The 25,975-nt window shown below is 35.4% G+C and overlaps 1 protein-coding gene across 3 annotated transcripts in view; it reads right to left on the reverse strand.

Moving 5' to 3' along the window:
* LOC129264849 (nuclear pore membrane glycoprotein 210-like) overlaps window positions 1–25,975 on the reverse strand; it is a 51,303-nt gene that overhangs the window by 15,200 nt on the left and 10,128 nt on the right. For all 3 annotated transcript variants that reach the window (XR_010294106.1, XM_064102112.1, XM_064102113.1), the window contains exons 4-31: window positions 25,855–25,951; window positions 25,042–25,192; window positions 23,416–23,548; window positions 21,869–21,997; window positions 15,468–15,542; window positions 14,581–14,693; window positions 13,275–13,415; window positions 12,682–12,819; window positions 12,038–12,193; window positions 11,757–11,865; window positions 11,405–11,491; window positions 10,882–11,033; window positions 10,502–10,673; window positions 9,992–10,112; window positions 9,385–9,484; window positions 8,725–8,917; window positions 8,165–8,271; window positions 7,622–7,723; window positions 7,185–7,286; window positions 6,608–6,736; window positions 5,963–6,090; window positions 5,290–5,431; window positions 4,670–4,732; window positions 4,059–4,238; window positions 2,311–2,523; window positions 1,565–1,720; window positions 833–927; window positions 144–315 (exon numbers count right to left, since the gene is read on the reverse strand). Coding sequence is in view for 2 of the 3 variants with exons in the window: in XM_064102112.1 (XP_063958182.1) it covers window positions 144–315; window positions 833–927; window positions 1,565–1,720; window positions 2,311–2,523; window positions 4,059–4,238; window positions 4,670–4,732; window positions 5,290–5,431; window positions 5,963–6,090; window positions 6,608–6,736; window positions 7,185–7,286; window positions 7,622–7,723; window positions 8,165–8,271; window positions 8,725–8,917; window positions 9,385–9,484; window positions 9,992–10,112; window positions 10,502–10,673; window positions 10,882–11,033; window positions 11,405–11,491; window positions 11,757–11,865; window positions 12,038–12,193; window positions 12,682–12,819; window positions 13,275–13,415; window positions 14,581–14,693; window positions 15,468–15,542; window positions 21,869–21,997; window positions 23,416–23,548; window positions 25,042–25,192; window positions 25,855–25,951 (3,656 nt within the window). In the remaining variant the exon portion in view is untranslated. The remainder of the gene's footprint in view (window positions 1–143; window positions 316–832; window positions 928–1,564; window positions 1,721–2,310; window positions 2,524–4,058; window positions 4,239–4,669; window positions 4,733–5,289; window positions 5,432–5,962; window positions 6,091–6,607; window positions 6,737–7,184; window positions 7,287–7,621; window positions 7,724–8,164; window positions 8,272–8,724; window positions 8,918–9,384; window positions 9,485–9,991; window positions 10,113–10,501; window positions 10,674–10,881; window positions 11,034–11,404; window positions 11,492–11,756; window positions 11,866–12,037; window positions 12,194–12,681; window positions 12,820–13,274; window positions 13,416–14,580; window positions 14,694–15,467; window positions 15,543–21,868; window positions 21,998–23,415; window positions 23,549–25,041; window positions 25,193–25,854; window positions 25,952–25,975) is intronic.

Consider the following 25,975-nt stretch of genomic DNA (forward strand, 5'->3'; position numbering starts at 1 on the left):
AAATTTACAAACTAACAAAACTGACATATTTCAATAAAAAGAACACATACCTCATTCCAGTGTTGCCAAGTTATTGAGTGTAATGTCATATTTTTGCCCCCCCCCCCTTGTGACTGAAGATGATATTAAGAATGAACTCTCACCGAGACATGAACAACTGTTGTCTGGTTCACTCCAAAGCTCTCAAATGCGGTGACCTCTACAGATGCTTGACCTCCCTTTGGCCCGGCTTTGACCACACCCATCTGGTTAACGGTCAGGAAGTCATCCCAAGAGGTGGTCAAGATACGATAAGACATCCTGGCTGACCCATCTCTGCAAGGTTGATGAAAGGTATGTTTAGTTTTTACAAAAATTGCATGAAAATATGAAAAAGCCATATTATCAATATTAAAGATTTCCAATGAAGTCTCTGAAGCAACTTACTAGAAAGAAATGGATACTCAACTGTACAAAGTAAGACCCATAAGTTTAATTAGAATGTCAATTATCACTTTAAACTCCTGAATTGCGTCCTGTCAGTTCATTTGCTCATGGGTCAAATAAAATTATGAGATTAAATAATCATTATGTCAAATGAGCAACCAGAACAGAATGGAGTTGAACAGTAAGTTGAGGCACTTTATGAACATCAATTATGTCATTTAGACAAGGTGCAACGAAGATTAACAATATTTTGTGGGCAATGGATAATTTTTTAAAGACTTGAAGCATATAGCCACGTTTATTAACATAAGTTGAACAATTTGTTTCGATACGTTTAAACGCTGTCCTAACACTATGAAAAGTGTTGTTTGGTGCATCATATTAGTCCTTAAGGATCACTTCTCACCTGTTAGTTTTAATTGGTGCCTGTGTGTTAGGTGTCATCAGAAGTCTGCTGTGGCATGGACAGTCAGGCTGCATCAATTCTAGTCTCTCAAATACCTACATGGAAAATCAAAGGAATATTTCTTCATATCTGGGTACCATTTCAAAACAACAGCAATGAAAATTAATAATTATCTGACAGTCAGACACCCGTGCTTCTTAACTTAACAAAACAAAGGAGAGTTGTCAGATCTGACATCATATTAGACAACAAATACTGATGAATCATCTTTAAAAATCTAGTGCTGTAATCAAATGTTCACTTTCAATTTTGTTTCAGTTTAGTTTTAGCTGAAGAAAAGCAGACATTGTGTCCCACACATGGGTGAAACTCACCATGACCAGGACTTATTGTTGTACAGTCACAAAAAAAAACACTTCATGCGAATTGATACTAAGCGATAAATTGTCCTGTAATTGGATTTAGATTAATCCAAAATGTATTTAAAATCTTACACTTTATTTTATACAAGTTCTTCTTAGGTGTTAGCAAAACAAGGCTCGTATGGTCCAAAATCATGAACTTTCATGGTATAATTCCATACCATTGATCGACTTTGATCCCTGTAGATCTGACTGTCTAGAGTGTGACTTGCAGTATTATGTTTCATGCTCTCCAAAGTCACTATCTGTCAGTTAGGAGAGCTTACTCCATAATTAGTTTTTTTCTATTATACAGTCTTCATCAACTCACCTGGATCTGTATTTCATCCATGAGTGTTTGATCCCTGTAGATCTGTCTACGTCCTGGTTGAGTCAGGGATACCTGTAGTCTTAGGGAGGCTTCACCGGGATTTAATGTTCTCACTCGCATGGCTATGTTGTGCTCTGCTCCACTGTATATGCCATCCTGCAAATCACAAATATGGAAGATGTTCACGATATCAATGATTACACATTTTACAGTCTATGCTCATCCAGATATAGGGGGGGGGGGGAGGGGACAAAGAAAAAGACAAAAAGTACTGGTTGTGTAACTATACAACAGCTCTCCTATTTTTCTAGATGGAAAAACATACATTCATCTTTAGCACCACTTGCCTGTTTTAACAAATTCCCTAGCACCATCCCTGCTGCTTTGATTTATCTGGACTTCCTCTTTTATCAAACCAAGCCCCCAAACCAGATCCCCTTTTCATTCAGTTTACATACCGTTAGCCAATCCTAAGGTAATACTAATATACATCATTGTCCTAATATCAGTCCATGATTGAAAAAAAGTGAAAGGTATAATTGATTTCATCCGAACTTTCTTTATGTTTCTAGTCATCAATGGACTTAATAAGATATCCAAATGATTTTTAACACAAGACTTTTTTTTCTCTCCATGTGATTTGATATTAATTGAAAATGTTAACAACTTTCAAGAAATGGTTTTAAATTCAGCCATTGCCAACGATGATCCGTTTCAGCGAAGCATTTCTAATCTAATGCACTAACCTCAGCAAACACTGGCTCCACTTCAATAACATCATCATTGCTCACACTCCATTCAAACAGAAGGCCATCGATGGCATCACCAAATGTGAACGGGGTCTCCGATTCACCCAGTCCCATAGCATACACGGGCATGACAGTGTCAGACTCGAGTCGATGAAGAGGAGCGTGGATTCGTATTCCATTCAGCTCTATGACGTACACATCGATGGTATCCTTCAAAGTCAAATAACAAAAAAAATAATTATAGCATTCACAAGGGAGTAAGACATGCATTACTTCATGAAATGTGCCTTGGAGTGGATAATGTAAATTTTGATTACTCATCCATCACATGTGATATATCAAACATAACACAAGCTACGAAGCTAATCAGAGTTCCAAAGCAGGATCTAATAAATATTTTTCAGATGCTTTTCAGAAGAAACAAGTGGAATGCCTCTGGCCGTCTCACCTGCATCACGCGATTCAATATAGCAGCAGTGCTGATTTTGAAAACTACTATAACTCGCACAAGATGTTCAGTGATACTTGGTTACTCTTATTTCCACGTTTTATGAACTAGACCAATACACTTATAGAGATATGATGGCAATTCAACAAATACCCCCAACGTGGCCAAAGTTCTTTGACCTTACATGACCTTTGACCTTGATCATGTGACCTGAAACTCGCACAGGATGTTCAGTGATACTTGATTACTATTATGTCCAAGTTTTATGAACTAGACCAACACACTTTCAAATTTATGGCTGTAATTCAACAAATACCCCAATTTGGCCAAAGTTCATTGACCCTAAATGACCTTTGACCTTGATCATGTGACCTGAAACTTGCACAGGATGTTCAGTAATACTTGATTACTATTATGTCCAAGTTTCATGAATCAGATCCATAAACTTTCAAAGTTATGATGGTAATTCAACAGATACCCCCAATTCGGCCAAAGTTCATTGACCCTAAATGACCTTTGACCTTGGTCATGTGACGTGAAACTCATGCAGGATGTTCAGTGATACTTGATTAACCTTATGTATAAGTTTCATGAACTAGGTCCATATATTTTCTAAGTTATGATGACATTTCAAAAACTTAACCTTAGGTTAAGATTTTGATGTTGATTCCCCCAACATGGTCTAAGTTCATTGACCCTAAATGACCTTTGACCTTGGTCATGTGACATGAAACTCAGGCAGGATGTTCAGTAATACTTGATTAACCTTATGGCCAAGTTTCATGAACTAGGTCCATATACTTTCTAAGTTATGCTGTCATTTCAAAAACTTAACCTCAGGTTAAGATTTGGTGTTGACGCCGCCGTCGCCGTCGGAAAAGCGGCGCCTATAGTCTCACTCTGCTATGCAGGTGAGACAAAAAAAACGATGCCTTGACTTAGCTCAATTTGTTTGGTTCTGATAAAAAGAGGGTTTTTTGATCCATTAATACTGTTTCCCCTGACCCATGTAAACTCTGCAAATAAAAGCAAATCTTAACAGCATTTTCGTCCTAAATATTTCAATTCATAAATCAATGTCCCAGATTAATTCACCCAACAAATGACAATAATGAATTTTTCAGTGAATTTCATTGAAATAAATATCCTATTACAACTGCTCTACAGGTATATATTAATGCACTCAACTATACTTCATAAACTCAACTACATATGGATCATGCAATCCTTACACACTAAAAAATAGAAAGTATAAGTGAATGTGCAATAATAAATTTAAATGGCCATCTTCACTAACCTCAGAATAAACCACATTTGATCCCGTCTCCTGGTCGTAACCAACAGCTCTGCCTGTAACCCTGGTATGACCAAGATTCAAAGCATGTAAGATACCACTGCTATTGATCTTAGCAATGTTTGAGCTCTGTACTACGTACTCAATCTGGCTCTGGGGCTGGGGTCCTCCAGTACTCCTCACCTTTAGGATAAATCAAACAAGAATTTTGAGAATGATGTAACATCTTGTAAACTACAGTTTTTAATCATTTGAAAAAAACATGCCATATGAGCTGATAAGATAAATTGAATATCTACAGTTTAAGCTTTCTGTCACATGTGGCTTTCCATAGTTAAATCAGTAGGTGAACTAAACCAGATTTAAGAATATTAGCTAACGTAGTCAAATCTCATCATCAAAATAATATGAAACTATTATAAAGATTTAAATCAATGAAGTATCAATTTGAATTATTGTTTGTAGATTATCATTTTATGTATGAACAGTAGATTAAAGTATTTTAAAGTAGTGTAGCTAAACCTATTTTTATGAATGTAAAGCGTATGGAAAGTTTGTTCAGTTCTAAAAGTGTGTTCATTCTACATCCAAATTTTATCTTAGAAAGTACTTACTTGGAATAATGATGTAACAATAAGTGTGATGTTCCTTGGTGTCAACTTGAGAGGGGGAAACACCTACAACAGAAAACAAATGAAGGGATCCAGATAATTTGTAACATCAATGAAAAACAATGGCAATAATATCAAGCAATATCTACAAAGGTATATACTAAAAAATGAAAAACATGGTAAAAAGTATAAGAATCATTTAAAATATAAATGGTCATTAAAAAAATCAAATAAAAACGAATTAAAATCTCTTCATGGTCAATGAAGAATTGACTTGTTCAGGCATAGCGCAAAAAATATCACTAACATTTCTTTCAGTGTGTCTTTCCAACATTCTCCAATAGAGCAATGTATGTCAAATTTCCTGAAGCATGCTTGAAAAATGAGGGAGACCTTTTGATTCAGACACGTTGCAATGAACTGCAGACCCAAAGACCAAGTGAGTCTTGCCATTCAAATTTCGTCTGGCAAGAATATGAAAAAATCAATATTTTCTTCAAAAGCGTTTCATGAAGAAAAGTTACTGACAAATGCGCTGTGAGCCAATCAGATGAAAGGATTTCAGTAGCTTATAACGATTGTCAGTGAAAATAAATATCTGTTTCACGTAATGCTTCCCTCACCTGTATATCCCTGAGTTTACTTGAAACGGTATGGCCACTCTTAGACATGGCGGTGAAGGCAAGGGTTGTAAAACCAATACTAGCTCCATTTACTGTGTAGTAGGCCGTGTGTTGGTCTCTACCAGAGCTGTCCATGTCAGGTCTAAAAGATAAGAGATATGATATCACAAATTTAGAGCATAATGACTAGATATTCTATTCAGCAACCATACTAAGTCAAATAAAACGCAGCCACTCTCCTGGAAAAGTGTTTCATCAGCATTTGCCATCTGATAAATTTTCAAATCTGCGACTTTTTTTTTTGACTGGCTGAGATGTACAGGTATCTGATTGTTGCTATAGCTGACAAAAACTTGTCAATGTTGAAACTTGCATCAGATGGTCCCACATTCAACTTTCTTTTTTAAATAACAAGGTTTTTCCATTGAATCACATTCAAAACATACTCTCCACTCCATAAGTCTTTCAAACATGGGCACGTGTTTGGACTGAATTTGTACATCATCCGTAATAAATTTAAAATAAATCAAAACAGTCAACAAGAAGCAACATATCAGAATGGTTAAGTCAGGGTTATTATGCTGTATTACTGTAAGAGCGTTAAGGTTCTTTGGATGACACAAATGTAATGCTACATATGCAAGTATACTTATTGCCATTATAACCGACATACCTAAGGGTGATGATGTTGGAACCTGGCACTGGTTCAAGCCTCATGAGAGGAAAGTAGGATACAGATAGAGGCTGGTCTGTGGAGTCTAGGACCTGGACTGCCGCTCGGATCTCATGATCAACTTGGACCTGGCAAAAAAAAAAATATTCATTGTATTCTGCAAATAATAATTATTGTTATTTCAAATGGAAAAATAAGCAAACTAGAGCACAACTTCTCTCTTTTACCTCCCCATCTACCCTCTCCCCCTTCTCTTAACCTCTTTTATCTCTCGCTCTCACATCCTATCCTCAATCCTCCTCTCCCTCGCTTGCATAGCTATTATTTCATTAACATTAAAGCAAACAAGTTATCCAATAGTGGTTAGTGGCCAATGGTCAACTCCTATTATTCCAACTACTACTACCTTCTTCAAAAATATTTTAAATAACTTTATTCATAAGACAAACAAGTTAATGAGATGATGTGGAAGAGGTTCATGTGGTGATGGATGGAGTAGAAGAAATAATCAATTGTCTCACAATGGATCAAAGTTCATGAGATTTTCAGTTGGGGCTCTCTTTTTTTCAAGGGATTTTTGCTTTTACTACTTATATCTTTCCCTTTGATTATTGTGCACTATATGGAAATATCCATGATGATTACCTTGTCAACAACCTTGAGGTCAATGGTGTGTACACCAGCCATGTGTATCTGTGCTGTAGCATGTTGGTTAGTGGCAATGCAAAGATCGTAGGCAGTGATGACCAGAGTCCCGTCGCGTAAGGGGATAACCTGAATACAATACAAGGAAAAAGAGGATATACTGCCAGACCTTGATGACATGTCAATAGCAATTTTTCCTTGCAAAACCTGTCCGTAAAGACCACTTTCTCCTGACCCATGTGCAGTCTCTATACACAGGTTCTAATGTACCGTCAGATTCACCAACTGAACAAATTAGTACAATAATAAGAGTAGATTTGTAAATACAGTATAGACAGTGACTTTTAGATATATACAGATATCGATAGTTCACATTATTATGTATCTGATTACATAATTCTATTATCTTCTGTTCAATTGTCATACCTGACTTTGAGTCACAATCATTATCTAACATGAAAACTTGTAATTAATTTACACAACAATCCTTGCTTGATATTAAAATCACAGCAGCAAAGAAAAATGTCATATCTAGAAACATTGAAGAGTTTCACAGAGGGACAGGGTTATTTCATACCTCAATCTGTTTTTTCTTCTCATCATATCTCATCTCTGCCAGACCAGCGATGTTAGGACGGATTAAGAAGTGACCAGAACCTCCTTGAAGATTCAACGATGCCTTAAGAATAAAGGAAACAGTATTTATGCTAAAAAATAATAAAGGGTATTAACACATTATCAAGAGTATTAAAGTATCAATGGATAATTAATATTAATAAGTTACATAAACAGATAAAACTCCCTTTATATGAATCATTTCTTACTGCTATTTGACGGATAAAATTGAAGGAACAACCATGGTATTTAACTAAGTTTTCTGTATCATAGCATATTAATATCTACAAATGACAATGTAAATTTACCACATACACAGGTATGATGGAATAATACAAGTAAAGGGTGAAAAATTAATGAATGAATGGAAGTAGCAATCTTTTTAAAAGTTTGACTTACTTTATTTGATGGATGATTGAATAGAGAGAGTCTGTTTGGATCAATAGTAGCTTCCATTACCAGACCTAACTCAAGCGATGCACTCACACTGGGTACTTGACTCTGAAGAGAAGAAAAATATACAAATTGAAAGGTTCAACGTCAACTGTATTACTTGTCAACCATAATGCCTTTATTTATTTTAATCTACTACAGCAGCTCAAGACAGGTTTTATAGAAATAAATGGAAAGAATAAAGTCAAGGATAATCATCAGCAGCAGCAACATCACTATTTTAAAAGAAAACCAATTCTGCCAAAAGTAAATTGAAAACAGTAATCAAGGATCTATCACACTTTATTTCATTAGACATTTAATGATGGGATTCAGGTTATAAACAATCTGATATAAGTTCAGTTCCAGCTAGTTCAACAAATTCACTTGTAGAGCTAAGAAGGTCAAAGTTATGTCTTTACCCAGAAGTAAAGCCCCATAACATTTGGTATTTTATAATCAACAAAATTGCAAAAGAGCAAAGCATAAAATTTTTGTTGTGATACTTACCGGGATTGCAATAGCATGTCTTCTAAACAGCACATTATCATAAGCAGTGGTGGTTGCTGTCAATGTTACAGATCCTTGACGATGCTTCAATGTTGTAACTTCAAAGGCTGTATATTGAAACAGAATAAGTTCATATCAACATATATGAGCATATAACAAACTGCTAAAGCATTTTGCAATAGAATATGAACGGAAATATAATCAGCAACATCCAAAATACTGACCCCTTCAAAAGAGCAGCTCGACAAACATTCATAAAGCAACACATAAGGATTTGTTCTCTAAAGGTTTTCTTTTCTAAAGCAAGGCACCCACTCAATTCAACACTTCTTCATGCCCCACAAACAAATATGACTATATATTATTCACTGCATTGCCAGGTTAAATAGTTTGATGATTAGTTACAATCAGACTGCTCTAATTCAATAATACCAGATGATTAGAAATGAGCTCAAATTATTTAGTGAAGCACTGCACAGTATTTACTAGACCGACAGATACTGGAAATACTGTCAATAAACATCTAGAAGTATCACCACAATGTACAGATAGTTTCTCACCTCTAAGTGACCTTGATCCTGGGAATGCCCCATCCTCATCGCTGTACGATGTCTGTGGTTTGTAGTAGGACGCTAGGTTATGATCCGTGCTGGTCCATGATACAACCAATGAAGAAAAGTTATGAAAGAGCCTTCCATGGCTGTCAACGGCATTCACCAGAATCTCTACATCTTGTCCATTCATGACAGGAATCTGATAAAAACATGGGAGAGTAAAATCTGTGGTTTGTAGTATGATGCTAGGTTATGATCCGCGCTGGTCCATGATAAAACCAATGAAGAAAAATTTACGACAGAGCCTTCCATAGCTGTTAATGGCATAATAATAATAAATACAGCAATTTTAATGAAAACCATCAGGTTTATGCTTTTATGTCCAAATTTCTGCAATGGTACTATTCTTTAAAATTCAACCAGATCTTCAAACTCTGGCAGAGATACTTTCATGCATTTCATGACTGGACAACCTTGTACAATTTCACTTCCTAATATACCTATACAAATTATTGTATGAAAGTGCAATAAAATTGAAAAAAATATATATATTCAAATTTCCTTCTGAAGCAGTATCAGAAATAGCACATATGGATCAATATAAACATAATTGCTATAAAAGAGATCAAACATAATCACATTTAGGATTAATAATTCAAATCTTACCTGGTTGTTTGAGTCTAGAGCAATAGGACAGGGTACCTCTAGATCTGGCTGCTGTACTACTGGTATGAGCTGAAGACTTACAGGCTGGGAACATAAATATCTATTAAGAGTCAAATTTGAGATAGATACAAAATGAATATCATGTAAAGGTCAATTTACTCAATCATTTTCATGGCAAATTATATTTTGTGTTGGCAACCCCATTGGAGATGAATAGGGGCTCTTTTGAATTTATGATGACTATTTTTCATATTTTATAATCAGAAAAAAAATCAAAAGGCTAGAAGTTCAAGGCTGGTTGACTGCAAAGTATAATTTAGTTTAAATTGTAAGGAATGAGGTAATCCATTATTGATTTCTGTATAAACATGAAACTGAGCCTTGCTCAGTGAGCATAAGTCCTTGGGTAAGACAAATACCCACTTTTCTGTAAAGGTATGTACGTCTGACCTTCCTAATTTGAAAATTAGTTATGCTCTCAAATATTTATGGACCTAGTGGTTCATGAAGTAAATTAAGAAAAAGATAAAATATTGAGGTTGAAAGTACAATAAGGTTGATTATTTTATGGAACTGCCAATTTACTGAGCTATTTTCCACATCTTACCTGACTGTAGCTGTTGATCTTGCAGGGAACTTATTACGAGCAGTGGGATCATTACCCACATTGACCGTCAGCGTCTGCTCTCCAAGGTGACGACACAATACTTGGAAAATGTGATAGTTCTCTGCACAAGGAAAAAGATATTTCAAAGCAAACTTCATAAATACTGAACTGGACAAAAAGAGCCTTGAATGTCTTGAATTTTGTCATGATATCAAAAGGTTCCAAAAATATGATTTTCTCTCATTCTTGTCTACCCACTTATTTTCAATTCCAGAGCACTAAGAGATTCATTGAAATTTGTTCCATGTGAACAAGGATTATTATCATCATTATTAATATTTTGGGGCTTTGTAGTATAAAGTTACAATTACTTTGCCATGCATTGGTAACTAATATGAAAACAAAGCTCAACAGCCAATCAAAGACAGGATTCCATCATCGTCGTCATTGTCATCACCATCACCACCACCACCATCTCCATCACCATCATCATCATGTTAGACTACTTACTTGTGGCACCATACCCTCTGACATGGGTAGATTTGACCCAGTCCTGTTCCTCTGCCTCAAGGTTCTGGTAGTAACGTGATGGGTCCAGGACCCAAGGCTGTGGTCCTCCTGTCAAGACCAGGGTCTTAGACGCAGCTAAGGTAACAATGGCAACGCTATCTGGATCCAGCGGCTGGAACAAGAACAATCAAATATGTGTCATTTATATCAAAATATTTTGTGCACTTTTGCTTTATTTTTATTACAATTAATTCTGAATTACACTTTGTTTTGAAACAAGCAGCAATTTATGAGGGCTACAGAGGGGGGGGGGGGGTATGGGGGAATATGGGGAATATGGGGATTCCCCTGAAATGTGATATCCTGTAGGATGTACTTACTTGCAGGGGTGCAAAGGCGGCGATGGTGACGGATGCCTGCAGCTTCACCCCTCCTTGTTGAAGGGTCACACTCACTTGGGTGTGACCTACAGACATGGCCTTCACGTGAAGAGTGGTACAGGAGTCAGCAACTACATCAAACTTCTCACCAGCTGTCAATGTAGAAGAGGAAATAACCAAGAAGATTCATCAAGTTCATGAAACTATTATTGTGATGTTGTTGTTATTGTTAATAATGGTGTTGTCATTTTAGTCATTGTTATTTTTCCACTGTTATTGTTGCAAAAAGAAATAAACCTGAACTGATGATTGCAAAACCTCTTACAAGTAAATCAATCAATACTATTTAAAAAATCAAAATGTAAATATGCAAAACCCAATATACATATATCACTGGCATATAGCTTGATCAATGAGTGGATGACGAACATGACAAACATTGTTTACCAAATAATTAATAAAATTGTATTCTTAATCCTGAGTGACCTTTGAAATTGTTTTAAAAACAAACAAAAAATCTTACGTTCAGTTTTCTGGAAGATGCTTTGATCAGCAACATCAGTGACAAGAGGAAGAGATCCGCAGTGAGTCAGCATCACTCTTTCTTTTCCTAAAGATAGAAAAATCATGAAACAGATAAAATAAACTTTAAAAAATATTCATAATGAAACTGATACTTGTGTGGGGGAATCACTTTACACCTGACAACACCAAACATGAAAATCTACAGGCTTTAACAGGTTACAGATGACACATTAAACTCATGCCTTTGTGTTTAATTCAAATATGAAAGGGAAAAGATTCAAACCTGAAGATTCTGAAAAGCATAGCTCAAAGCAGAAGCCTGATTTTAAGACAGACAGAAGGCTACTCACCGGCTTCATAGTAAGCCTCCATAGCAAGTGGCAGATGAAGAATTGAGCCTACTTCAGCCTCAACACGGGAATCAAGGAAGATCATCTTAGAAGGTGGCAACAAATAAACCTATAAATACCATAACAAATACAAAAAGATTAATAAAATGGTCAAAAAATTCCATGTACAGGTGAATCTGCCTTGGTCAAATCTCTCCAACTCAAAATTTTTTAAAACACATTTTTCACATTTTCTTTAATTTTTAGTAAAAAAATACTGAAATTGAATTGCTGATTCTTACCCTACTGAGTCCGAAATGTGCTGGATTCCTGTTATCTGCAGCCGTGACATTGGTCATTCCTGGAGTGTCTCCTGTTGTCACAAGTCCATGAACGTTCACCGTTCCTGTAATGCGCTTGGATGATGACCAAACATAGCTCCCTGTACCACCAGTTGCCTACAATATAAAGAGGGCAGAGTAAAAGATTACAAGAGACCATAACCTTGGGGGATACAGTTCTAATGAAGAGTAAAGATACAGAGTATCATTTTCAGAAAAGTTCCATCCAATTCCGTTAATAGGAAATTATCATAAGTCTCAATCATCTTCAAACAGCCGACCCCATATTGTCAATGTTGCTTTTAAAATAAGTAGGCTTTGAGAAACTCTTCATGCTTTATTATTTTATGCTTCCATAAAGATTGTTTAAATTCCCAGATGTGTAAGGTATATAATACATTAGCAAATTGTCATATCTTGTTCAAAGGACACATGTCACTGCATAATCATCAATAAGGTTATGTGTTAAAACCGATGTGTACTTCTTATTATGCATAACTCTTTCTGTTCTAAGATAATATTAAATCCTGGGACTCTTTGATAGGCAACTATAACTATCACCATTGACCATACATTATTCATGGAATGACTCTTCACTGACTAACCTTGAGTGGGTATTGGTAGCCTGGTTGACCAGGTTGGTAGGCAAAGGCAATGTATTCTGGTCTGACTAAGATAGGGTCAAAGATCTCAGCCTCCTGTGATTCTTTGATGGGTACTTCAAACTCTGCTCGCTCACCATCCTAAAAAAAGAGCATTTAGTTCACATTCTTGGTTTTCATGTAATATCTCTTCGACAATAATTCACATGAAGGCATAATGCCTTCAAATCATCAAGGCTTATCATTCAAAATGTAAAATAGATATGGAGCAAAAATGGGCATTGGATCTTAGGTCATACGAAAAGCTTCATCATTAAATGAAATTACCAGGAAATGATTTACAAATATGAACATTTTGGATTGCAATATTGCTCATTGAAACCTCATGTGTAAACTTACTAAGAAAACAAATTTCCAATGGTTACGAATTTACCATCAATACAAGAGCTTATGCAACGGGCAATGTTTTTTTTTTTTAAAGCCTGATGGATTCAAAGACTGTGATTATAGACAATTATGTGCAATCAAACATACATCAATCATACAATTTATTGATAAACTTAATTCAACAGGTCCCTGTATTGTTTGGTACTTACAGGTTTAATCATTGCCACAAGAGCAGCATCAATCTCTGTGATACCACTCTGTAAGGTCTTCACGAAATGGTATGAACCGTTCTCACTGGATCGAATCACTTGGAAGTACGCCTCCGGGAATATGGTATCGATGCGGATGTTCTGTACATGATTGATAAGAACAAAGAAAATTACCACGATGCTACTTCCCAAATGATTATACATGAACACATAAGTGTTGGTATATCCTGTTATTATGCCACGTATGGATCACCACACATCTAAGTGATATAACTGGATATAAGAGGCGTGAAGAACACATCTATGGAAATTCACCGAGTACAAGGGTCTATTTGTTATATAATTTTCTGGGTGTTGTGGATGATTCTAGATTATTAATAAAGTCTTCCTGTGTGTGCAATATGAAAACAAAATGAAATAAAATGGAAAATTGCCAACAATAGGTGTATCAGATTCCTGTAATGCTGTCCTATGAAATGTATATAAGAAATCACATCCTGTTACCACAGAGCTCCCAAGTTGTATTTTGCATTTTCAGTATTCTTATCCCCAAAAATTAGTATTTTGACAAAAAATCAGTATTTTTACCGTGCGAGATAAATATTTTGTATTTTTCCCCTAAAAAGTGTATTTCATAATAAAATGCTTGGCGCACTAACCCATCACGGCGCTCAAGCTGCATGCAAGCTAAAATGCGCACTGCTCTTGCAGATGAAAAAAAAAACCCATTGAAACTTGTGTATATCTCACCCTGGTTTTTACAAAATGATTGAAAAAAAAACCAAGTTACCTGAAATTACATTGATATAATAACCATATTTGTGTACATTTTAAGAAATAGAGACATATAGAGATGATTTTTCTCAATAAATTACGATTTTGTAAAAAATATATATATATATATTTTTTTTTTTTACAGAAAACATATTTTTAAAAGAAAAAACCTACTGCCGTATTTTGGTTGCAAAAATGTACTAAATACGGCTAAAACGTACTGGTTGGCAGGTCTGTTACCAGCGTTAAGAATCAAATATTGATATTGCATTATATCAATTTAAAGAGTGTGATCATCATTGTTGAGCACAATACTCCCAACCATAAAAGAATCAAATAAGAATTACACCACTCCCTTACAATGCACAAAAAATAGCAATGGGAGCATGTAGGAAATGACTTTCCATTTATTTTCAACTGCAGATATCTAGCTGACAAATTTTATAAAATATGTACCACATAACGCCAAATAAAAACTAATGAAAAAGCTTACGCTCTATTGAACAAAGACAAATCAGAGAATCACACTCACAGGTATGTCTGACGGGAACATCTTGTTGCTCTCTCTATCATAGACATCGATCGTTATTTCATAATAATGGCCAGTCTCCAAGACCCAATTTCCACCAGGCACTATCACAAATCCTGTAAATAAATAGTGATTGGAATTTCATGAACAATCCTAATGCTACATTAATGTTCTTTGTGCAAAGCACTTGTCTAAATTTGCCACTCCCCATTGACATGCACATGGGTACAGCCAGGGAAGGAATTCATTGTACATTGTAAGCAATGTGATAACAAACAATGATCCAAAACAATATAATCACTTCTTGAGGCAAGACTGTAATCTTTATTTGCCACTATGTGCAATTCATTCTTTTTACTATAAAAAAACCAATGGCCCTTATTCACAGAGTTGGTTTTGATTGCTGAAAATGCAGATCCAAACCATAATTTATGCAGATTAATCATGCTAAATTCAGTATGTACTTTCAGGAAGGTCAAACATTGAATGTGCAATTTGTCACAGGATGCCAAATTCATGCATGTTGCTGTGGTTTACGACCACTGTTTATTCCCCATTTCATTTGGATGTGTTAAGATGAGGTGATATATGTTATCATTATTATTCCTTTCTGAATTAAAAATTCAGTAGTAGGCCTTTCTAAATTTCTAAAATTACTATTAAATCTACATAAAACATGGTTATTCATACAAAAGTTTTGAAATCATTTTCCTGAACTTAGGCAAGAAAATTACTTAATTCATGTAACAAACAAGCTGTTCAGTACAGCTGGTTTCTACCCCCCACCCTTAAGAAATACTTTTTTTTTTTCAAATAGCGAATACAATTTTATAAATGTAATTTCTAAGGTTTGAAACAAATGAGAATTTTTAATATAATCCAAGACTTACCCAAGTAAGCTGGTTCAATAACATAGATGTTTGCTGATGGTAGACTGTCTTTGAATCCCCTGAAATCTTTAAAATCTGAGTCGCATATCAAGATTAAGGTTGATATAAAGGGTGGTTATTCAAAAACCAAAAAAAAAAAACTTACAAAGTAAAAAGAGTTCATTCACGTAACGTTCTGTAATATGGCTCTCTTGATCAACATAAATGATTTGTCTTAACATATCCATCAACTATCGACAGTCTGGAGTGGAATTTTATAGATGAATGTTTAGAAAAATATGGTTTCAAAATAATGTTCAGAAAATGGGTCTCGATCCTATATACACAAATATCGAATTGCGTTCTTTTGAATGGATATTTTACAGAAACATTTTACCCCACTAGAGGGATAAGGCAAGGTTGCCCGTTATCTGCGTTACTTTTTATCTTAGCGGTTGAGTTTGTCAGCAACAAAATCAAAAGTGATAAGGATATAAAGGGAATTTGTGTTGGAGAAAAATCTAAAGAAATAAAGTTATGTCAGCTAGCTGACGACCTGACACTTTTTATGCAAAATAATTATTCAGGAAATAAGGCCATAGAGCATATAATATATTTTGGAAAAGTTTCAGGTGTTATTTTAAACAAGGAAAAAACACAAGTCATGTGGTTGGGGAAAGATAAACCCTTAGAAATGATAAGTAATATTCCATGGGCTGAGAATTATGTTAAAGCTCTCGGTATATTTTTTACCAGACATGAAACTATGAGCTGCGAGCTTAATTGGTCAAAGGACAAAATTAATAAAATAGAAAGATTGCTTAACATTTGCAAACAACGAAATCTTACATATAAAGGTAAGATAATTATCTTAAAAACATTAATATTGTCTAAATTTGTATACACTGCTCAAATTATTTTTTGTCCAAACGACCTGATTAAAAAAATAGACAAATTAATGATGAACTTTCTGTGGGGATCCAAAATTCACAAAGTAAAAAGAACTATGGTAATTAGTGATTTGTCAAATGGTGGATTAAATATGTTAGATCTAGGCAGGATTGTAATAAAAAACGTTTTTTATAAAAAAAAACAAATAAAATGTTTTTTATTGTTTTAAAACGTTTTAAATCGTTTTAAAACGTTTTTTTTTCCAACGAATGATGCAATTTTTTATGTAAAAAATTAAACTATACACTAAATACAGTATGATTTAAGCTCTTGATGTTTTAAAAAATATATGACCACAATTTTGTTAATGAATTTCCTACAGAAAAGTTCATATTTCCCCCAAAATTACTAAATCATGGAAATTGAATGCCTACAAAAAAAGATAGGTTGACATTTTATTCCTAATACATGTAGTCCCGAGGTATATTGAGTCTTGTCAATCAGCTAGGGGGGGGGGGGTGGCGAGAAGAATTTGCACAATGGAAGAAATTGACGTACATGGGGTTTCAAGCTTAATTTCATTAAATCAATATGCTTTATTTCATTTGAATCAATTATACCAATTTTAATGCATGAAATACAAATTCAATTCAAATCTATAAATAAAGCCCTTGAACTACTTATTGTTTAATTCAGGAATTCTGATCAAATGTATATTTTAAAAAAAATTCACTATAGAATGTTTTTAACCCTATTAAGACTGGGGGGGCTGATTCAGCCCCCTCGTCATTTTTTGCGATAAACACTGCGCAAATTTTTTTACCGCGTCACTCACAGACTTTCCTTTTTCGAGTCTCATGCAAATTTTAACCCTAACTAGGCCGGGCTTTTTTGGCTGTTCTGTGGCCGGGGGGGGGGGGGGTTGATTCAACCCCCCCCCCCCTGAGATCTCGGCCGCCGATCGCGCGAGCGCCGCAAAAATTTGCACGCTGGTAGTGTGCGATGTAATCTACAAGGCTGTATGGTAAAATTTTCCGAAATATTGAGATTTTATTTTATATGAATTGATTATGCTAATTTATGCATAAATCATACTTTTTGCTCTAATTCACTAAATAAAGCTCCTAGAATGCTAATTTTTGGTAAAAATATTTTTTGTAGCATTCTGAACAATGGCAATTGAAAAAAACTTTGGTTTGGAAATCAATTTCTTATGTATTTTATTGTTTTATGAATTTCTTATGTATTTCTTTGTTTTCCAACCTTTTGTTTTTCTTTGTTTTTTTCACCAGATTTATTGCACAATCTTTTTTAAGCATAATTATGCTAAAATCAATTGCTTTCAGCTGTTAAATGTAAAAATAATCATATCTTTATGAATAAGATGAGAAAACTCAATTTGCATTGACTTTGTACACAAAATCACGTTTTGGAACAATTTTTGGTCTGACATGCACTTACAAAATGTTGCGTAATTTCAGAACCGCGTACCCGGGCGTCGTAAATTTGGTCTCAAAAGATGCGCCAGACTTAAAAGTATAAACTCTGCGAGTGGCGCGGTCAAAAAATTTCGCGCGGGAGAATGATCGCAGAAAATGTTGAGGGGGGGGTTGATTCAACCCCCCCCCCCGGCCATTTTAGGGTTAAGACCAAAATTGCGACCCCCTGGTATGTGGTTCTGAAATTACGCAACATTTTGTAAGTGCATGCAGACCCAAAATTGCTCAAAAACATAAATTTGTATACAAATCCAATGCAAATAGTGTTTTTAGGCAAAATTCATAAATTTGTCATTATTTTTCCTTTTACCGTTTAAAATCAATTAATTTCACCTTGTTTATGGTCAAAATATAGTCCCTGACTATTTCCATTGAAAAAACAATAAAAATCATAAGAAAATAAATGTGATGTTGAAATTTTTTTAAATGAACATTTGATCAGATTCCTATAAAGAGTCTGTGATCCAAAAATGAGCATTTTGGGGGCATTATTTAGTTAATTAGAGCAAACTTTTGATTTTACGCATAAATTAGCAATGAGATTTATGCAAAATTTGATTTATAGTTTTTAGATTATGCCAAGGGTAATGCACGTGCCAATTTTCGTTGTGATCCCGCAATCGACGGCCCAGATCATAAGGGGGCCCCCTCGGTCTTCTTAGGAAACGAAATAGCCCAGTCTATTTAGGTTACCGGTAATGGTTTTTGTACTTTTTTATATTTATGTACAAATTTTCTAGACTTTTTTTTATTACTAATGGAAATTTTTGGCAATAATTTTCCAATCATTAACAATAAGTAAAAAATAATGATACAGATACAAATTTTGGCAAGAACTCACATTGGGTTTATACATGAAATCAAGTTTTTGAGCAATTTGGGATCCGATAATATGCACTTGTGGTGTATATCATAAATGCATACCCATGCATGCATCCCCAAAATAGTCTTGAACGATATGGCATGGCCCTGTTGTGTCTATGGCTTTATCATAGAAATTTTTGAGGGGGCCATTAAGGTCCCCTGGAATTGTTAGGGTTAAGGTTTGCTAGCTGATTATCTTATACTGTTTCAAGTACTTTTCTTCATCTTTACGAAACACAAAGTTTTACCTGCTTTTGTGTGTACCTCAAGAGTATGATGTCAGGTTTACAGTCTATTTGTAAAATATTATTGTGCTTGTGTAACAATTCCATTTCATTCAAGCACTTCTATTACATGTACAGTACATGTATTTGAGCTCATTTTAAATAGTGTTTCTTTCCTTGTCCAAAAAGTGATCACAACACTCAGATATGTTTGTTAAAATGAGAATATTCTTAATGTGGATTGATGTGCACAATTGAACAGGGAGAAGAGGAACATGACATAGCAATGGAGAAAGAAAGAATAAAGGGGGAAAGAGAAAGAGAAAGAGGAGAAAAGGAGTGGTGTTGAAAAAGAGTTTTGTTAGTTAGAAGAAAATAATACACCACTTGAAAAATAACGGTATAAAAAACAATCTAAAATCACATCCATGCAAATTTATAACACACAAGTCTATGCGGTGTTTTAAAAAAACGTGTGTTTTAAAACGCGTTTTAAAACATGTTTTAAAACACACCGTTTAAAACGCGCCAACCCTGGATCTAGGTATACAGTTAAACAGCTTTAAGTTAACATGGCTTTTCAAATATTTCGATGACACTAAATCAAAATGGAAATGGATGTTTGATTATTGGTTTGGAAAATTAGGTGGAAGTTTTATTCTAAGAAATTGTAAGTGTGATCCACAATATATCCTGTCATTGAAAACGATTCCAAAGTTTTATCGTGAAATATTATATGTCTATTTTACTTTTAAATAAAAATATAATTTCAAGTGCAGAGATTTGCAAAGAATTGTTATGGTTTAACAACAATATCAGACATAATGGTAGGATGTTGTTATTTAGGAACTGGATACGGTCAAATATTTTGTTTATTGGTGATCTGGTATCTAAGAATACCTTTCTTACTGTAAATGAATTAAAAGAAAAGTTAGTCAATCTTGATGGACAATGGTTGTCAGAATATGCAGTTTGTATAATATCAGTACCAAAAATGTGGAGAGAACAACTAAAAGAAAATAACCTTGCTTTGTTTAGAAAATTTAAAAATTCAATTTTGAATGATGAGTCCTGTGTGCCATCTGTAAATACATTGCTTAATTGTAACTCTAGAGTAAAACAAATTTATCAAGAGATGTTGCAATTAAATGTTGAAAGATCAAGGGCCGAATTATTTTGGAGAGAAATTTTGAATGAAGAAAATATGAATTCTTGGTTGTTTAAATGGACACTGAAACTCAAAAGTATTCAAGATAATACCATAGCCCATTTTAATTTCAATTTTATGTATAATTTATTACCTACTCTCTGTAACTTAAACAAATGGAATTTAAGAAACACAGATATTTGTAGTGAGTGCAATAAGTTGAGTGATTTATTACATTTGTTTTGGTTGTGTACAGAGGTTGATAAGTTTTGGAAATACGTCGAAGCACTCATAAGAAAATGTCAAATTCAAAATTTTCGTTTGAAGCCTCGGCATATTGTTTACGGTCTAAGAAAAGAAAAAGGAAAAGAAATTAATTTAATGTTGAATTATGCATTATATTCTATTTACAAATGTTACAAGATAACATTAGTTACAATGAAAAAGATGAAGTTTTATGATTTGAAAATTATGTTCATATATGTTCTGGAAAAAAGATATGATAATGAAAGAGGTAAACGAAAGGAAAATTTGTATATGAATATGAGCAAATGGAATTTAATACTGAATAACTTGTAAAACTTTTGTTTTGTGTACATATATATGTGTGTATATTTTTATTCAAATAAAGAAGACCAGTACTGGTTTAAAAGAAAAAAAAGAAAAAGAAAAAAAAAAATATCCATCAACTATCTTTTAAGATAAAGCACATAATTATACAAGTGGAATGCCTCTGGCCGTCTCACCTGCATCACGCGATTCAATATAGCAGCAGTGCTGATTTTGAAAACTACTATAACTCGCACAAGATGTTCAGTGATACTTGGTTACTCTTATTTCCACGTGTTATTAAGTAGACCAATACACTTATAGAGATATGATGGCAATTCAACAAATACCCCCAATGTGGCCAAAGTTCTTTGACCTTGATCATGTGACCTGAAACTCGCACAGGATGTTCAGTGATACTTGAGTAGTCTTATGTCCAAGTTTCAAGAGTCAGATCCATCAACTTTCAAAGTTATGATGGTAATTCAACAGATACCCCCCATTATGGCCAAAGTTCATTGACCTTTGACCTTGGTCATGTGACCTAAAATGTGCACAGGATGTTCAGTGATACTTGATTACTCTTATGTCCAAGTTTTATGAACTAGACCAACACACTTTCAAATTTATGGCTGTAATTCAACAAATACCCCAATTTGGCCAAAGTTCATTGACCCTAAATGACCTTTGACCTTGATCATGTGACCAGAAACTTGCACAGGATGTGCAGTAATACTTGATTACTATTATGTCCAAGTTTCATGAATCAGATCCATAAACTTTCAAAGTTATGATGGTAATTCAACAGATACCCCCAATTCGGCCAAAGTTCATTGACCCTAAATGACCTTTGACCTTGGTCATGTGACGTGAAACTCATGCAGGATGTTCAGTGATACTTGATTAACCTTATGTATAAGTTTCATGAACTAGGTCCATATACTTTCTAAGTTATGCTGTCATTTCAAAAACTTAACCTCAGGTTAAGATTTGGTGTTGACGCCGCCGCCGCCGTCGGAAAAGCGGCGCCTATAGTCTCACTCTGCTATGCAAGTGAGACAAAAACCATAATAAAATCCAAATATATAACAAGGAAAGGGTTTAAGAAGAAAAACTGAAAATAATGATAACACTGCTACAAAGAAGCTAGAAAACAAAATCAGCAAAACTGAACGCCAATGACTATGTCAAACACCAGAGGTGTTAGACCTATGTGTAACCCGATTCTATGAGATTGATAAAGGATACTCCTGTCTTGAAGCATGATCTGAGTGTGTCCTAAAACCAGACCTGTCACCATTGAATTGCTTTCAGTAAGTGATGCCACTGATGCGTTTCCAAGGGCAAGCCGATACTGGGTAGAGGGCATGGTTACAACTGTGAATAGGAAAACCCAAAGTATGTGATTAATCCATAATGTGAGTAGAAACCTGTTCATGCAAAGCCAGACAAATGCTCTGGAGTGAGTAGCATATGACCAAAAAGAGTCTCTGAGTATCGGTTTTCAATAACTCATCTTACAAAACCAGTATAGCGTATTCAACATACAGTTTCATTAAATTCATAACGTTTTTTTATGCAAAGAAAGATACTGCATTGGTATGAACATAGCATGTACTGTAGAAATATCAATCAGCAAAAAATAACATCTTGGAATAGAATTGGATTTGATCTGTAATTCATTTACAGTTAGGTCCCATGAAGATATTTGAAAAAATTGAGTGTATTGATGTAGTGACACCTGTCTATAAAAACCATCACAGGGAGAAAAGAAAGGTGTTCTTTATGGGCAGGTGGTCTTTCTGGACAGGCTGCTGTAACAATATTTCGGTGGGAATTACTATTCAACGAAACCAAACATATAGTCTTAATAGACAGGTGGTATTTCTATACAGGTGGTAACTTAATTAAAGCAGGTTTGACTGTATGGCAGTGTATCCTATTGCCGGACACCTTTATTTCAGTGCTTTAAAAATGACAACTAGAGGAAATACAATCAAGAAAAATTCACACTTGCTATTCCAAATATTATGAAAATTATGAATATGATAAAATCATTTTATATTTACCAACCATTTTCTTTGCATCACACTTGCCGCATACCCCTCCACGAAAAACAATTATTTTCGTGCGTGACAAATTACATCATGATTCCGGACGCGCGCCAGACGGGTAAAGATTTCCTTGATTATAATGATGTAAGAGCAAATTTGTGTGATTTTTTTCTTCTTATATCATATCATGAGTAAATTCTAAGTATTATTTGCTTTTTTTTATATCGAATCTGAGCAGATGTTGGTAATAAATTCTTGTTTGATAACTTATTTTATTTTGTCTTGTTAGCTGCATGGTCCATGGCACTTTCCAATAATAATATGCTCGCGTTCGTATCGTGAAGCTCATCAAGTTCTATCGATGCGCTGCCGATCGACGGCTCTACTCACGGTAAACCTCGCGCACGGCCATCGACAATCACCCACAATACACCACACCTCATCATTCGATCGAAGGAGTGGACGAGATTGAAATTCGGCAAATCAGGCCCATATTTCCGTCAGAAAATATATCAATTGTTAATAGAAAACTATGTTATATGATATTTTAAGCATTTTCTGTCATTTTTAGAAATTAGGTAAAAGTTGGATTTTTCGCCTTGTTTTTGCAATCTTGTTCTATGTATTGCTCTGTGAAATTGAATTGCGGAAGTCTTACGGTACAATTTTTTTTAGAACGCAGTAATATGCGCGTCCGGAATCATAAATGTGTCCGGTAATACAATACGTGACTATACTTACTTGTTGTCTTTCCCTGTCTGATTTTCTCCACACTGTAGTAGATGTAGGCATGAACAAGGATGTAGATATCTTGAGATGGATTCAATGTAAGATGGTCAATGACGATGAGGCGTACAACACTCTGCTTCACATCCTATTATAACAATAACAAAATGAAGAAATCAGGAATGATTCACTTCCTTCTGTCAAGGAGTTTTTTTTCAAGTGGTAAAAGGGTTAATTAAATCCTGTGTGATTTATTTGAAAATATGACAGCACCCAGGGACACCACTAAAACCATGTACCTTCAAAAAAAATGATGCCCGTGGGGGGGAGGGGGGGCAGTGCTAAAATCATGACTCAACTAACCCCAGAGCTGGTGCTATAATTGTCCTTTCTTCTTTGCAGTTCATCACATTTTAAAAAAAATATACTTGTTTCCATCATCTCCCCGGATTATTTTTCTCCTTATTTTCTCCCCTGAAAAGGACACCTGGGGCACATCTCCCCCACCCCCTGCCATTCTCAAGATACACCTCTGGAATCATCAGCTCTGAGGATCAATCACACCAGCCAATTTCACCTTAATCAAAATTTTGGGTAACCTAGCCATCAGGACCTCTATGAGGTTCCTATCATCCTCAGCCCAACAGGTCATCTTACCTTTAACCCAGACATTCCTAATAGATTCTATCTCCTGAAGCCCAAGAGGGCATCCTACCTTGAACCTATCCAATTTGATCTTGACCCAACCTCAGCTGACCCCAACCTTGGCTGACCCAGTCCTCAGACCCTCGTATCACCTGAAGCCCAAGAGGGCATCCTACCTTGAACCCAGCTGATTTGATCTTGACCCAACCTTGGCTGACCCAGTTCTCAGACCCTCATATCACCTGAAGCTCAGTAGGGCATCCTACCTTGGACCCAGCTGATTTGATCTTGACCCAACCTTGGCTGACCCAGTTCTCAGACCCTCATATCACCGGAAGACCAAGAGGGCATCCTACCTTGGACCCAGCTGATTTGATCTTGACCCAACCTTGGCTGACCCAGTTCTCAGACCCTCATATCACCTGAAGACCAAGAGGGCATCCTACCTTGAACCCAGCTGATTTGATCTTGACCCAACCTTGGCTGACCCAATTCTCAGACCCTCATATCACCGGAAGCCCAAGAGGGCATCCTACCTTGAACCCAGCTGATTTGATCTTGACCCAACCTTGGCTGACCCAGTTCTCAGACCCTCATATCACCTGAAGCCCAAGAGGGCATCCTACCTTGAACCCAGCTGATTTGATCTTGACCCAACCTCAGCTGACCCAGTTCTCAGACCCTCATATCACCTGAAGCCCATGAGGGCATCCTACCTTGAACCCAGCTTATTTGATCTTGACCCAACCTTGGCTGACCCAGTTCTCAGACCCTCATATCACCTGAATCCCAAGAGGACATCCTACCTTCAACCCAGCTGATTTGATCTTGACCCAACCTTGGCTGGCCCATCCCTCATACCCTATCATCTGAAGCTCAAGAGGGCATCCCACCTTGAACCCAGCTGATTTGATCTTGACCCAACCTCAGCTGACCCCAACCTTGGCTGTCCCAGCCCTCAGACCCTATCACCTAAAGCCCAAGAGGGCATCCTACCTTGAACCCAGCTGATTTGATCTTTACTCCGACCTTAGCTGACCCAGCTCTCAGACCCTCAATGAGGATTCTATCTCCCTGTTTGCCACCAGCCTCCATGGTGGTGATATGAGCAGGTGGGTCATATGGCAAGTCTTTGAACTGAACAATTCTGCACAGAAAAAAAAGGAAATATTGATTTCATAATTCAAACGATCTCAATAAAGCCATGGTAATAATTGCAATTAGCACCTGCAGAGTGGTTACTAGTGCTTAGTAACTTCAACTATCAATCCTTTTTCCTCTTTTTTTTATTAAAAAAATGTAATATGCAGTATTCATAAAGAAAATAATATTAAAACTAATGTTTCAAGCATGTTATTTAGGTCAAATTTACAAAATACATAACATTATCAAGAATATAAAAAATAAAAATATTTTGATCAACCCAATTTTCTACAAACTTGGAGAGTGCATTAAACATAATTGTCATTCCTCATCAATCATATGTAATGCAAGTTTGACAGTTTCAAGATGATGTGTAGCTGCCCCAAATTCCATACAAAAGTAATTTTCTACAACTTTCGCCAGGGAACTGAAGAATTACACAAGTTCAAATTCTGGCCACTCCTGTAAGCCCGGTCAAAACACAGCATGCCTCATTCATATTACACGATTCACTTGAATCAAGGAGATATAACTACTTGGCAGCAAAATAAAAGGGAAAAAAATGTTATTTATTTATTAAGAAAAGAGAAGAAACAAGGAATTGATAGATTCAGACAAATCTTAATTTTATCCTTAATTCCATCTCACTAAATAAAGTTTATTTACCTTAGAATGCTCTTAGCATCTACAGCATTGTCTGCTTCATAATCCGATAGGAGAGTCCATTCAAACTCTAATCCTTCCAGGCTGCTAAAGGTATTGCCTAACATGAACAAAAAAAGAAACT

The sequence above is a fragment of the Lytechinus pictus genome, chromosome 7, assembly GCF_037042905.1.
Source record: "Lytechinus pictus isolate F3 Inbred chromosome 7, Lp3.0, whole genome shotgun sequence".
In the NCBI taxonomy this organism is placed as follows: Eukaryota; Metazoa; Echinodermata; class Echinoidea; order Temnopleuroida; family Toxopneustidae; genus Lytechinus; species Lytechinus pictus.